The sequence below is a fragment of the Oncorhynchus clarkii genome, chromosome 2 (assembly GCF_045791955.1).
Source record: "Oncorhynchus clarkii lewisi isolate Uvic-CL-2024 chromosome 2, UVic_Ocla_1.0, whole genome shotgun sequence".
NCBI classification, from domain to species: Eukaryota; Metazoa; Chordata; class Actinopteri; order Salmoniformes; family Salmonidae; genus Oncorhynchus; species Oncorhynchus clarkii.
The window spans coordinates 76704369-76720100 of record NC_092148.1 but is presented as its reverse complement, the minus strand read 5'-3'; the positions used below and the strand labels follow the sequence as shown (position 1 = coordinate 76720100).

Sequence of the window (15732 nt, the reverse complement as noted above, 5' to 3'; positions counted from 1 at the left end):
ACTATCAAGAGCCTCTTGAATGGCTGCATCACCGCTTGGCATGGCAAATGCACTGCCCTCGACTGCAAAGTGCTACATCCAGGACTTCTCTATCAGGCGATGTCAGAGGAATGCCCCCAAAAAAAGCCTAAGACTTCAGCCACCCAAGCCTTAGACTGTTCACACTACTACCGTCCGGCAAACGGTACCAGTATGGGCTCACGGAACAATAGGCTCCGAGACAGCAGTTTTATGGCTTGGGGTAGAAGCTAAATAGTTTATGAAATGGTTATCCAGACTATCTGCATTGACCCTACGAGAACAGGACACGAGGAGTATGCAAGGAGATCTTCCCATACACTATATACAGTACATTTGGAAAGTATTCAGACCCCTTTGGACTTTCTCAGAATTTTGTTGTTACAGCCTTATTCTAAAATAGATTTTTTTTTAAATTCCTCCCTCAATCTACACATATCCCATAATGACAAAGAAAAAAAACAGGTTCAGAAATTGAAGCAAATGTATAAAAAATAAACATTGAAATATCACATTTACATAAGTATTCAGACCCTTTACTCAGTACTTTGTTGCAGCACCTTTGGCAGCGATTACAGCATCACGTCTTCTTGGGTATGACGCTACAAGCTTGGCACACCTGTATTTGTGGAGTTTCTCCAATTCTTCTCTGCAGATGCTCTCAAGGTCTGTCAGGTTGTATGAGTGTTGCTGCACAGCTATTTTCATGTCTCTCCAGAGATGTATGATCGGGTACCATCCTTATGGTGATGCATGGTGGTTGGCAGGGACTGGGAGACAAGTCAAGATCGAGGCAAAGATGAACGGAGCAAAGTTCAGAGAGATCCTTGACGAAAACCTGCTCCATAGCGCTCAGGACCTCAGACTGGGGCCAAGGTTCACCTTCCAACAGGACAACGACCCTAAGCACACAGCCAAGACAACACAGGAGTGGCTTCGGGACAAGTCTCAGAATGTCCTTGAGTGGCCCAGCCAAAGCCCATACTTAGGGCTTTGCCAACCACCATGCATCACCATAAGGATGGTACCAGGTTTCCTCCAGATGTGACGCTTGACATTCAGGCCAAAGAGTTCAATCTTGGATTCATCAGACCAGGGAATCTTGTTTCACGTGGTCTGAGAGTCTTTAGGTGCCTCTTGGCAAACTCCAAGCGGGCTGTCATGTGCCTTTTACTGAGAAGTGGCTTCCATCTGGACACTACCATAAAGGCCTGATTGGTGGAGTGATGCAGAAATAGTTGTCCTTCTGGAAGGTTCTCCCATCTCCACAGAGGAACAATAGAGCTCTGCCATAGGGTGACCATAGGGTTCTTGATCACCTCCCTGGCCCTTTTCCCTTGATTGCTCAGTTAGTCTGGACGGCCAACTCTAGGAAGAGCCTAGGTGGTTACAAACGTATTTCATTTAAGAATGATGTAGCTCATGGCTTGGTCTTTGCTCTTTTTTATTTTCAATGTTTTCGCTTTGTCATTATGGAGTATTGTCTATAGATTGCTGAGAAATGTATTTGATTTAATCCATTTTAGAACCCTCTGGAGAGCCTTGCGGTTGACCTCTAAGACCTCGGTGAACCTGTCCTTCATCTGCAGGCGGAAACTGCTATACCACTCCAGCAGTCTCCTCCTCCTCTCAGTCCTCTCCTCCTGGCTCATCCCCTTCTCCTTCTCCAGGAAGCCTGGCAGCTCCTTATAGTCCTTGAGAAAGATGAAGAGGGCTCCTGCAGCTTTGAGGAGACGCAGTGGGGAGCTGTGTGCAGCAGAGCACCCACCTGGAGTCACAATGTCCTCCACCACGGGCACCGAACCATAGGCACAGCCTCGTAGATGCGGTAGCACTCCATGTAGATTTCCACCGGGCAGAGGGTGAGCTCGCTTTGGGCCAGGGCTGTCTGGTACCGTCTCAGACTCTTTGCTGTCTCCTGAGGAAGCCACCTGATGCAGGAATGACTGTAAGGAATAGTGAGCAGAGGGTTAATTTGATGTATTACACATTTAAAGGAGAAGTCAATAGAGTACTAACGATCAATGGAAAGTGTTTTTTCTGTAATAGGAGATTAATGAGCAATTGGTCTGAGATGTGGGAGAAATGTGTCTATACAGTGAGCCTGAAATAGGATACTTGTTATTTGGCCATTGGCCCAGTTTTATTGCAAGGAATTGTAATTGGTCAACCACAGGCTAGGGCTAGGTTATAAACTACATCCTGTCACTTTGTTCACTGGAGAGAACCACTGAGGACAGGGGAGCATGACAATCTACCATATACCTCTCAGCATAACATCTATGATTTATCCTCTTTGAATAAACCTATTTTCATACATCTGATTTGCTTTGTAGTCTGTGTAATTAAAGAACAACATCAACTGCTAACACAAAGATCAAAAGAGTTGAACTTTATTTGAGAATGTCAGAGTTGGTATTTTATTGGTAAACAAGGCCTAATAACAAGAGTATTTCCAGTGAAGTGAGCCAGGATGCAAAAATTGGACTGAAAACCATTACCGTGAACTGAAACAGACAGCGACAGCGACATACTTCTCTCAGGCAGTAATGATGCACTATTTGTACAGTCCTGTTTTTTTTCTAGATCCCCATTAGTGTTTCCCTCAAGGAGTTCTTGTAGACGGTTCCCAAAAAGTTACAGAGGAAGGGCCTGGTGGAGTTCACCATCTGGGAGTTTGCCGTGACTACAGGAAACTGCCTGTATCTGAAAAGAGAGAGACATAGAAATCCACAGTCAAATAACGCTTTTTTTTTCTGGTACAATGGATAGGTATGGTGTACTGAAATGGATACATGAGCTAAATAAAAGGTGTATGGTGAGGGTAAAAGACAAACAAGAAGAGAGGAACTCTAAGATCATGAGAAAATAAATCTGGGTCCATATTCAAAGTGCTAATCAGTTCCCCCGTCCATATAATTATATCAAACTGATCCTAGATCAGCACTCATACTCTAAAACCTTGTTACATGGCCCCAGATCCCATAAAAGAAGACATACGTGGCTACTCCAACGGGCCACTGGAAGACATCCTTGTCATTGACCCAGGGGCTTCCATAGACAAGGAAGAGCAGGTCCACGAAGACCCCATGCCTCCTCAGGTAGATGCTGATCCAGTCCTTTGTGCAGCGCTTGCTGCATAGCAGTACCACAGCTAAACAGTTTACCTCATTAACCCACATGAGGGTCTGGATGTGCTGCAACCACCGGGTAGCGCAGGGGATCTTCTGTTGCTCCTGGCCATTCAGCACCAGAACCACACTGTCTGTGTCCAAAGGAACGTGGCCCTGGATCACCGCTGGGCCTGTGTAGAAACTATAGACAAAGAAAAGAAAAAGGTAGAGAAAGAGATAGATAGAGAAAGGGTGGGGGGGCAGAATAACTGACATCAGCAAGATCATATGTATCTTTTATTATGACATAAGTCTAATTTGTGATGCCTTACGTGAAATCTATCTCCCCCTCTCTCCACTATGCTTGTTACAGTATGTTGGTGGGGTTGACGGGCCCTTCTAAAATATGTTCCCAAAGGTAAAGTCTTGAAAGAAGAGAGGAGTTACTTCGGTGTGACAATGTCCATAATAATTTGTGTTTTACACCATCATGTAGCTTAACTGTTACTGTAAGAGGAGATATCAAGCAATACTGGACAACTTGTCACAGAGCATCACTAAAAAGGCATGGCTTACCTATGGCAGCTTTCCCCCTGATTTGAACTTTGTATCTCTTGGGCCTGTTCTTGTCAATGAGCTCCTGGTATATTGTCTGAAAGCCTCCCTCCGTTTGAGAAGAGCAGAGATATCATCAGCCTGCTCATCCTCCGAAGGGTTCCACTCCTCATCCCCATTGTATGGAGCCACAACACCATCACCTGTAATCACCAAAACAACAGAACAATAACAATATTAGAGCTAGCTAGCTTTTGGCCTTCAGTAGCCAATTCACATGACCTGTCCAAAACCATCTCCAGGTATTCACGTGTTGTTTTTATAATTTTATATACAGTACCAGTCAAAAGTTTGGACACACCTACCCATTCAATGTTAAATTATTTATTTTTTTACTATTTTCTACATTGTAGAATAATAGTGAAGACATCAAAGCTATGAAATAATACTAATTGAATCATGTAGTAAGCAAAAAAAAGTGTTAAATTAAAATATATTTTACATTTGAGGTTCTTCAAAGTAGCCACTCCTTGCCTTGACAGCTTTGCACACTCTTGGCATTCTCTCAAACAGCTTCATGAGGTAACATGTAATGGATTTAATTTAACAGGTGTGGTGTGCCTTGTTAAAAGTTAATTTGTGGAACTTCTTTCCTTCTTAAATGTGTTTGAGCCAAACCAGTTGTGTTGTGACAAGGTAGGGGTGGTATACAGAAGATAGCCCTTTTTGGTTACATACCAAGTCCATATTATGGCAAGAACAGCTCAAATAGGCAAAGAGAAATGACAGTCAATCGCAGATTTTGCTGCGAGGAGGCAGAGTCATTAAATCATTTATTTTGGGACTGTCCATATGTCGCTCGTTTTTGGTCACAGGTCCAGGAATGGCTTAAGAATTGCAACAGTGAAGAGGTGACTCTGGGATACTGGCCTTCTAGGCAGAGTTGCAAAGAAAAAGCCATATCTCAGACTGGTCAATAAAAATAAAAGATGGGCAAAAGAACACAGACACTGTACAGAGGAACTCTGCCTAGAAGGCCAGCATCCCAGAGTCGCTTCTTAACTGTTGATGTTGAGGCTGGTGTTTTGCGGGTACTATTTAATGAAGCTGCCAGTCGAGGACTTGTGAGGCGTCTGTCTAGTTTGAGAAACACTCTAATGTACTTGTCTTCTTGCTCAGTTGTGCACCGGCGCCTCGCACTCCTCTTTCTATTCTGGTTAGTGCCAGTTTGCGCTGTTCTGTAAAGGGAGTAGTATACAGCGTTGTACGAGATCTTCAGTTTCTTGGCAATTTCTCACATGGAATAGCCTTCACATATCAGAACAAGAATAGACTGCAGAGTTTCAGAAGGAAGGTCTTTGTTTCTGGCCATTTTGAGCCTGTAATCGACCCACAAGTGCTGATGCTCCACATACTCAACTAGTCTAAAGAAGGCCAGTTTTATTGCTTCTTTAATCACGACAACAGTTTTCAGCTTTCGGTTTTCAGCATAATTGCAAAAGGGTTTTCTAATGATCAATTAGCCTTTTTAAATTATACACTTGGATGAGCTAACACACCGTGCCATTGGAACACAGGAGTGATGGTTGCTGATAATGGACCTCTGTAAGCCTATGTAGATATTCCATTTAAAGAATCTACCCGTTTCCAGCTACACTAGTCATTTACAACATTAACAATGTCAACACTGTATTTCTGATCAATTTTATATTATTTTAATGGACAAAAAAATAATAATATTAAAGCTGATCCACCCCCTAAAAAAAAAGAAGCATAAATCCCGCCTATTTATGCAATTTATACTCTTAAACGTGATCAACCTAACCACACTGCTAACCTTATGGCTAACCTTAAATAATAAGACCAAAAAATCACATTTTTGTTTAAAGGGTTTGTTACGATATAGCCAAAGATGAACTAACTACTGTATCTGCGATATAGCCATACGATACTTTGTGGCTGTAGTATCTAGCTAGTGGAAACATTCATAAAGCGACTGTTTACAGTTCAAGGACCCAGCTCAAATGCTGGCATAAGAATTGCCGGAGAAAAATTAGAAACTTTTTGGAATTAATCTACGTGAAGCATCTTTTTATTACGAAATAAGTCACCTATTTTATATTTTGATAATTAATGCGACTATTGAGGCATAATGGTAGCTAAATACTAAATAAATTGCTAACAGTATCCTAAAATATACGTCAGGATTTTACGCAGGCCGATCGACCTGCCAATAAATGGAGGAACTCACGGGTCTTTTCAAAGGTCGGTGTGTCCCCCAACCGAGTTAAATTACTGGTTCGGATAAAGATGCTGTCCTTAGCCGCTCGTTCTGGGGCTTTGTCCCCGTACTTGCAGGCGACCAATGTAGCTGTGAATGGATCCCTCAAAGCACTGCTCCCTGGAGCGGTGAAGGGAGATTCACTGCTGAAATCCAGCTCACAGAAGACGTCCGCTATTTCAGTTTGCGTTAGTGGTAAGGTCGCATTCAGAAAAATAGCTTGCTAACTGCTGATCTTGGGCAATGTATATTGTGATTTTTAACCCGCCTCAATGTCAGTGATTACATTTTTTTTGGGGGGGGGGGGGGTTGTCTCAACCAGACCTTTTGGTACTTTGCTCCTTGGCTTTAGTTTATATGGTTCGTCTTGTCAACTTCATGTTGTGACCAAGACATGGCGCCCAGAGTGGACTTGTCAACATCCTGTATAAGAAGCTTAACTATTACATATGAATAGAAACTCCTCGTAAAATCAGCTACATTATACATATCAAACGTTGCACTGAGGCAGCAGAGCCGACCGCCTGAGTCTAGGGGTAATAGACTTCCTGTGTAGATTAAGACACCGCGGTGCGGACGGGAGCTATGGCTCAGAAAATGTACCTCAATTCAGGGATGATGTTTCTCTCAGAATTATCCCAACTGATACACCGAGCAAAAAAACACTTAACTGTAATTTTTGTCTTCATGCTATGAAGCAGAAGCCACAGTAGCCATTTTGGAATGGCAGTGTCCGCCAATCCGCTCCTTTGTTGTTCAACGTGACGTTTCTCCGTAAAGGCTGCTGTGGCTTCTGCAAGGTCCGGAAATTCCGGAGGATGAGGGTCAAGGACCGGAATGGTCTGTAGTGGCAAGACATAGGAAGAAGAGATCATGATACCGAAAGCAGTGGAGCATCTAGTGAAGAAGGCCATGGTAGGAAGCAAGTGTAATGATGTGGTGATTGTTTGAGGCCACAGGGCCTCACTCACACCCTATTCGACTCACTTTTATTTTATTTTTTATTTTATTTAATCTTTTATTTAACCAGGTAACGTTAAGCTAGTTGAGAACTTGTTCTTACTTACAACTGCGACCTGGCCGAGATAAAGCAAAGCAGTGCGACATGCTGTAGCGAAAGAGGTAGAGGAAATTAGCTTGGTTCATTGGAAATTGTGGTAGCCAGGGTCAGCAAGAGATTATAAAAATGGATGTGCTTAATGGGAAGAAGATTAAAAACCATGTCCCTGGTGTTTATGCTAGATTGAGGGGAGTCCTCACTGGGCTCCCAATATGTCTGTAGACGATATTAAATAAAATGTCAAGGGAGAGAGCGATTGAGGCCAAAAGGTTGATCAGTAGGCAAGGTCAGGTGTGAAAGCCTATCAGTGCTACAGAGGTTTGAGGAGGTTTTGCCTGGGAAAGTACAGATATAATTCCTTAGTTTCAATGTCAGGATTTATCCCATCCCCATTGCAGTGTTTTAAATGTAAAATAATGGTACATGGAGCAGTTCAATGTAAAGGAAGGAAAAGATGTGCCAAGTGTGGAGGGAACCATGGTTAAGAGGAATGTGGGAGCAATGTGAAGGTTGTGTTCTAATTGTGAGGGGGGCGTAGTGCAGCATTTAGTTGACGCCAGGTGCAGAGACAGGCTAGAGAGGCTCCGAGATATAGAGCAAGTCATAATGTATTGTATGCAGAGGCTGTAAAACAGATTGGTGGAACTACACTGGCATGATGAAGCTTCCATAGCTGTTCCTTTAGTAAGTGGACCTAATGTCGGGGATGGTGTTTCTGCTGGTCCTGGCGTGGTTTGGCGGTTGCGCTCATGAAAAATTGCACTCATGAATGTGCAGTGTCAAAGGGCACTTTGATGATAAAGTTGACATCATAGCTTTTATTGGTAAGGTTATCAATATGACTCCGGTTGTGGAAAGCAGAAATGCCAGGTTGAAGGTTGTGGAGATGGAAAAAGAGATTGGGGCTAACGGATATTACTGTTAGGATTGTTCTGCATGTCAACAACCATTAAGGGTGGAGTGTTTCAGCATGATAAAGTGGGAGGATGACAGAAGTTAGTAGGGATTTAGTTTTATTTTCATGTTAATTCAGAATTGGGCAGATCATGATTGATCGTACATTCCAGCACACTAGGTGGCTGCATGCACTTAAATTGTTTGCGGACTGCCATGATATCCTAGAAGAAAAATAAGTTGGCTAGCAAGAGGATGAAAATGGCAGTTTCTTGAAACGGTTGTTCAATCCCTTGGTGTAACAGTTGGGGCAATTTTGAAGTACACTTTCTTTGTCAACCCTGGATTGGGTAATGTTTTCTGAGCCATATCTCGTGCCGGGTCTGGGGTGTCTTAATTTACATAGGAAGTCTGTGCGACCCTAGAGCAGCTGTAAGCAAGCGGGTCAGCTCTGTTGGCTACACTGTCTGCATGATCTCAAGTCACACAGCTTTGATTGTCATCACTCTTATGTATAAAGAACCTGTCTAATAATGTGAACTATATTAAGTGTGAACATAATTTTGCATATTATATTTCTCATATGTAGCCCCTGGTGGAATTCGCATGGCCCACACAGACATCAAGGTCCCAGACTTCTCTGACTACCGTCGTCCTGAGTTGCTGGACCCCAAGAAGTCCTCCCAGGAGAGCAGCGAGTCCAGGAAGACCTTCTCCTACCTGGTCACTGGGGCCACAGCTGTGGTGGGCGTCTACACAGCCAAGACGGTGGCCACCCAGTTCATCTCCTCTATGAGCGCCTCAGCCGACGTGCTGGCCATGTCCAAGATTGAGGTAAAGCTGGGAGAGATCCCAGAGGGCAAGAACATGACCTTCAAGTGGAGGGGCAAGCCTCTGTTCATCCGCCACCGAACTGAGAAGGAGATCGCCACCGAGGAAGCTGTGGATATGGCCATGCTACGTGACCCCCAACACGACAAGGACCGCGTAGCCAACCCGAAGTGGATCATCGTGATCGGTGTCTGCACCCACCTGGGCTGTGTGCCCATCGCCAATGCCGGAGACTACGGAGGATACTACTGTCCCTGCCACGGCTCCCACTACGACGCCTCGGGGAGAATTCGGAAGGGACCCGCACCTCTCAACCTAGAGGTGCCCTATTACGAATTCCCAGACGACGACACCGTTGTTGTGGGATAATGTTTGCGCTCCATTACTTCCCTCGCTAGTATATTTATTTGTTCTTTCAAATGGGTCTGTCTGAGAACTTAGGTTAAAGAAAGGTTCCTAATAAAGGGGCATTTTAAAATAACCTGAAACATGTTTTTGTGTATTTGTTCAAAGGTAAGATAAAACCAGTTAACATTGGATCCAGCGCTTTGCTCTCAGGTTACCTGCTCTGGGTAGTCTGTTAAATCTCTTGCCAAAAATGGTTACTTTCTACATTTTGTCTGCAATGCTCTGAATTCTCCTGAAGAGTTTTAGGGCCTCCAGGATATCTTGGTAGGCTATAGTGTCAGGAATGAGGGTGGTTTGCCTCACTGAACTGGAGGAACATCATTCTAACTGCTGCATATCAACACAAACATTCCCGTTGCCTTTAAATTGTCGAAAATGTACCTTTCAGATTGTAGGCAGCAAACAGCAGTAGTATTCAAATTTGGATTACTCCATGTCAAGGGGTGGTGATATTACCATCAACACGGGTAAGATGGGTATACACTGGCCTATTGGTATACATCGGTGTGAACGTCAGTTTGTCAACATATAAGTTGAATGCATTCTTTATGGCACCGACTCAATAAAAGGACTGGTGTCAGTTTAAACCAAACCCTGAAGAAGGGTTAGGCCCCTATATTCTTAATATTTAAACATGCAGAGCACACCAGTCTAGAAACAACTGACTTGATAAGTGGCAGCTTTCACAGTATGAGTGACTTCCAGAAGGACATAATTAAATAGGTATATTTTTTCACAATTCTTAATTTGGGTAGTCCAAACAAAGGACAAACCTCTTGAAATAACAGTAATTTCATGAACTTGTTCTTTCAATCAGTGTCTCCTTCCCTTCTCATGGACCATGGAGGTTTTCTTCCTTCAGTGTACAGCCCCACTATTACTAGTGTCTTGTCCTTCATTTGAAAATCTGCATTTGAGATAGTTCAAAATGGCATACCAGCATAATTACCTTTGAAAACCCTAAAGAGATGTGTTCTCTGAACTCCCCTCAGAGGCCTTGTCAGTCTACATACTGCACCTCTGGCTGGTGCCCCTTGTTCACATAACCCTGGAGGGTAGCAGTCACCTGCTGCTGTAGGGTGGTGTTGCCCATGACCAGGGCAGTCAGCTGGGCCATGTTGGTCAACTGGACATCACCCATGACGTCAGAGTTTCTGACGATGCACCGGGGTAGGGAGATATGTCTGAAATAAAGCATCAGTTAAACAACCGTTTTAAATGTTACAGACCACAAGCCATTGTTCTCTACGAAGTTAGTTTGTGCACAATTCTTATGATTATTTTGAAGTGTATGGTCTGAGTGATCTCACCCTTTGACATGGAGCATTATTCACAGTTGGCTACTAACAATACTAAGGAATTTTCATTGAGCTGACAAGCATTCTTTTCATTTTGATAATCCCCAGTGAACTTGAGTTTCAAATTCCTTTGTGTCCACATCGCCAATGAACTATCATGGTTTAAACACACAGAGACCGTCGTGAAGACGGCACGACAACGCCGTTTCCCCTTCAGGAGACTGGAAAGATTTGACATGGGTCCCCAGATCCTCAAAGTTCTACAGCTGTACTGTCAAGAGCATCCTGACCAGTTGCATCACCGCCTGGTATGGCAAATGCTCTGCATCTGACCATAAGGCGCTACAGAGGGTAGTGCATACGGCCCAGTACATCACTGGGGCCAAGCTTCCTGCAATCTATATACTAGGCGGTGCCCCCCCCCCCCCCTTTATTTTACAGTGCTGCTACACAGTTTTATCTATGCATACTCACTTTACCCCACCTACATGTACAAATTACCCCAACTAACCTGTACCCCCGCACATTGACTCGGTACCGGTACCCCCTGAATATAGCGTCATTGTACTTTTAGACATTTCATTTTTTTGTTATTTAGTAACTTTTCTTAAGCCTATTTCCAGAAATGCATTGTTGGTTAAGGGCTTGTAACTAAGCATTTCATGGTAAGGTCTACACCGGTTGTATTTGGCACATGTGACATAACATTTGATTTGAATAGCAATGCCAAAAGGGGGGCCTCCAACCAGTCCTCTTGCAAAGGCAAAGTATAATTTGCTCTCTGACATTGCATGTGAGCTACACAGTGATAAGATACAAATACTGCAATATAAACTAATAGTCAAACTACCTTGCTGATGAACTAAAATCCTTATTAAACTGTATGCTTGCTAGATTTATTTTAAGGTTCGATGCCAGTCAAAATTAGTTATTTTTGTTTTTAACAATGTGCATATATCTGTCATTGGTTTTAAAGCCTCATTCTTGATTTCCATTGAGCTTTGTCACAGTCGTTTTGCATGGCCCGGTGCCCAGGGTAAGCGGAATTTTAGACTATTCCATTGTTCCTTAATTGAAATCTCCACTCACCGGGCCATGCAAAATGCACTGGCCCAGTGCTTCATTGGATTGGTTAATTTCATCTAAAGCCACTACAGAGGGCGATGAGCGAAGCGGTCTGAAACGTGTTTATAGTTTTTCATTTGGTCTGTTTTTGGTCTGTTTTTCCAATAATATTTAGTCATTCCCATATTGGGAGTCATGAGTTAATCATTAATTACCACATGAAATTAGCATACATCTCTACATTTGATAAATATTGCTGGTAGAGGTTCTCTTTTTAATTGAATATTATTAACCTTTTATTTAACTAGGCAAGTCAGTTATGAACAAATTCTTATTTACAATGACGGCCTACCAAAAAGTAAAAGGCCTCCTGCGGGGACGGGGGCCTATAAAAATATTGGACAAAACACACATCACGACAAGTGAGACAACACTACATAAAGAGAGACCTAAGACAACAGCATGGCAGCAACACATGGTAACACAGCATGGCCACAGCACAAAACAGGGCACAAACATTATTGGACACAGACAACAGCACACAGGACAACAAGGTAGAGAACAATACATCACGCAAAGCAGCCACAAGTGTCAGTAAGTGTCCATGATTGAGTCTTTGAATGAAGAGATTGAGAACTGTCCAGTGTGTGTGTTTGTTGCAGCTCGTTCCAGTCGTTTAGCTGCCTCGAATGGAAAAGAAAAGCTTTGGGGACCTTTAACAGAATGTGACTGGCAGAACGGGTGTTGTATGTGGAGGATGAGGGCTGCAGTAGATATCTCAGATAGGGGGAAGTGAGGCATAAGAAGGTTTTATAAAAAAATCAACCAGTGGGTCTTGCAATGGGTATACAGAGATGACCAGTTTACAGAAGACTATAGAGTGCAGTGATGTGTCCTATAAGGAGCATTGGTGCCAAATCTGATGGCTGAATGGTAAAGAACATCTAGCTGCTTTAGAGCACCCTTACCTGCCGATCTATAAATTACGTCTCCGTAATCTAGCCTGGGTAGGATGGTCATCTAAATCAGGGTTAGTTTGGCAGCTGGGGTGAAAGAGGAGCATCTACGATAGAGGAAATCAAATCTAGATTTAACTTTATAGCCTGCAGCTTTGATATGTGCTGAGAGAAGGACTGTGTACCGTCTAGCCATACTCCCAAGTATTTGCATGAGGTGACTACCTCAAGCTCAATCGAGAGACGCTAACGGAATCGGTGCAGCCAGCTGGTTTCTTCACGCATCGCGCAGACAGAAACAAACATCTTTCTGGTAAGGAGAGGGGTGGGGCGTATGCCTTATGATTAACGAGACATGGTGTGATCACAACAACATACAGGAACTCAATTAGAAAGTGCATTGACGATGTCGTTCCCATAGCAACGATTAAAACATTCCCAAACCAAAAACCGTGGATTGATGGCAGCATTCATGTGAATCTGAAAGCACAAACCACTGCTTTTAACCAGGGCAAGGTGACCAGAAATATGACCGAACACAAACAGTGTAGCTATTCCCTCTGCAAGGCAATCAAACAAGCTAAGCGTCAATATAGAGACAAAGTAGAGTCACAATTCAACGGTTCAGACACAAGAGGTATGTGGCTGGGCCTACAGTCAATCAAGGATTACAAAAAGAAAACCAGCCCCGTCACGGACCAGGATGTCTTGCTCCCAGGCAGACTAAATAACTTTTTTGCCCGCTTTGAGGACAATACAGTGCCACTGACACGCCCGCAACCAAAACATGCGGACTCTCCTTCACTGCAGCCAACTTGGGTAAAACATTTAAACGTGACTTTAGTAAAACATTTAAACGTGTAAACCCTCGCAAAGCTGCAGGCCCAGACGGCATCCCCAGCCGCGTCCTCAGAGCATATGCGCAGACCAGCTGGCTGGTGTGTTTACGGACATATTCAATCAATCCTTATCCCAGTCTGCTGTTCCCACATGCTTCAAGAGGGCCACCATTGTCCCTGTTCCCAAGAAAGCTAAGGTAATTGAGCTAAACAACTACTGCCACGTAGCACTCACTTCCATCATCATGAAGTGCTTTGAGAGGCTAGTGAAGAACCATATCACCTCCACGCTACCTGACACCCTAGACCCACTCCAATTTGCTTACCGCCCAAATTGGTCCACAGACGACGCAATCTCAACCACACTGCACACTGCCCTAACCCATCTGGACAAGAGGAATACCTATGTGAGAATGCTGTTCATCGACTACAGCTCAGCATTTAACACCATAGTATCCTCCAAACTCATCATCAAGCTCGAGACCCTGGGTCTCGACCCCGCCCTGTGCAACTGGGTACTGGACTTCCTGACGGGCCGCCCCCAGGTGGTGAGGGTAGGTAACAACATCTCCACCCCGCTGATCCTCAACACTGGGGCCCCACAAGGGTGCATTCTGAGCCCTCTCCTGTTCTCCCTGTTCACCCATGACTGCGTGGCCATGCACGCCTCCAACTCAATCATCACGTTTGCAGACGACACTACAGTTGTAGGCTTGATTACCAACAACGACGAGACGGCCTACAGGGATGAGGTGAGGGCCCTCGGAGTGTGGTGTCAGGAAAATAACTTCACACTCAACATCAACAAAACAAAGGAGATGATCGTAGACTTCAGGAAACAGCAGAGGAAGGTGGAAAGTTTAAAGTTCCTCTGTGTACACATCACCGACAAACTGAAATGTTCCGCCCACACAGACAGTGTGGTGAAGAAAGCGCAGCAGCGCCTCTTCAACCTCAGGAGGCTGAATAAATGTGGCTTGTCACCTAAAACCCTCACAAACTTTTACATATGCACAGTTGAGAGCATCCTGTCAGCCTGGTACAGAAACTGCACCCTCCTCAACCGAAAGGCTCTCCAGAGGGGTGGTGCGATCTGCACAACGCATCACCGGGGGCAAACTACCTGCCCTCCAGGACACATACAGCACCGATGTCAAAGCTGGGACCAAAGAAGCTGTTTTACAGTCTCATCTCAAGGCCATCAGACTGTTAAACAGCCATCACTAACACAGAGAGGCTGCTGCCTACATACAGACTCAAAACATTGGCCACTGTAATAAATGGATCACTAGTCACTTTAAATAATTCCACTTTAACAATGTTTACATATCTTACAGTATATACATGTATTTTATACTATCTATTGCATCTAGCCTATGCCGCACGGCCATCGCTCATCCATATATTTATATGTACATATTCTTACTCCATCCCTTTTAGATTTGTGTGTATTAGGTAGACTACTGGTTAGATATTTCTGAACTGTCGGAACTAGAAGCACAAGCATTTCACTACACTCACATTAACATCTGCTAACCATGTATGTGACCAATAAAATTTGTTTTGAGTGTAATGTTTACTGTTTTAAATGTTTTGTTTATTTCACTTTTGTTTATCTATTTCACTTGCTTTGGCAATGTAAACATGTTTCCCATGCCAACAAAGACCCTTAAATTGAAATTATATTTGAACAACTGAATGCATTCAACTGAAATGTGTCTTCCGGATTTAACCCAACCCCTCTGAATCAGAGAGGTGCAGGGGGCTGCATTAATCGACATCCACGTCATTGGCACCCGGCGGTTAACTGCCTTGCTCAAGGGCAGAACGACTTTGTCAGCTTGGGGATTTGATCCAGCAATATTTTGGTTACTTGCGCAATGCTCCTACCCGCCAGGTTACATGCCACCCTGATGGGGTGTGGCTTGATGCGGACATTACTGTTTAAAGGACAGCGGTACATTTGGAACCTGATCCCACAACCTTTTTTAAACAGGTCGTTTAGAACAGCACCATTTCCGTTTAATTGAATGCTTATTGCTTGTTTTCGTACGCAGCCCTGAGCTTGTGTGACCTTTTCCTGAGATGTTGCCATTTGAACTTACAGTATATTTAGCAAAAGAGACAGATAACTGATCTTCCCAACTATAATGCTGTCCTCTATCTGGCAAATTAATGATATGTGCATCTTGGTGCAACATAAGTAGAAGATTCGATCTTGCACAATGTTTTAAAAACAAACATAATTACAGTAATTTTACAACCTCAATCTATCATACTTTATGGAATAAAGTTTTAACCAATGCTCTGTAACTACAGTGAATTTACAACAATTTTATATAATTTGCAAAGTATGTAAATGTATGCACTCGCTACTGTAAATCGCTTTGTATAAGAGCGTTTGCTAAATGACT

The 15732-nt window shown here is 43.6% G+C and overlaps 1 protein-coding gene and 1 pseudogene across 1 annotated transcript; one reads left to right on the top strand and one right to left on the bottom strand.

Annotated features, from left to right (window-relative positions):
• Positions 1-649: 649 nt before the first annotated feature.
• Positions 650-4055, bottom strand: LOC139378196 (ribitol-5-phosphate xylosyltransferase 1-like; annotated as a pseudogene).
• Positions 4056-5912: 1857 nt separating this feature from the next.
• Positions 5913-11153, top strand: LOC139373920 (cytochrome b-c1 complex subunit Rieske, mitochondrial-like). The gene is made up of 2 exons (XM_071115011.1): positions 5913-6162; positions 8511-11153. The coding sequence occupies exons 1-2, from the start codon at positions 5997-5999 to the stop codon at positions 9119-9121; spliced, it is 777 nt and encodes a 258-aa protein (XP_070971112.1). The 5' UTR covers positions 5913-5996; the 3' UTR covers positions 9122-11153.
• The last annotated feature ends 4579 nt before the right edge of the window (positions 11154-15732 follow it).

Excerpts from the sequence above, each read along its gene's own strand:
- LOC139373920 (XM_071115011.1), top strand. The coding sequence starts at position 5,997 with ATGCTGTCCTTAGCCGCTCGTTCTGGGGCTTTGTCCCCGTACTTGCAG. Across the intron at positions 6,163-8,510 it reads TATTTCAGTTTGCGTTAGTG|CCCCTGGTGGAATTCGCATG; the intron begins GTAAGGTCGCAT and ends TCTCATATGTAG.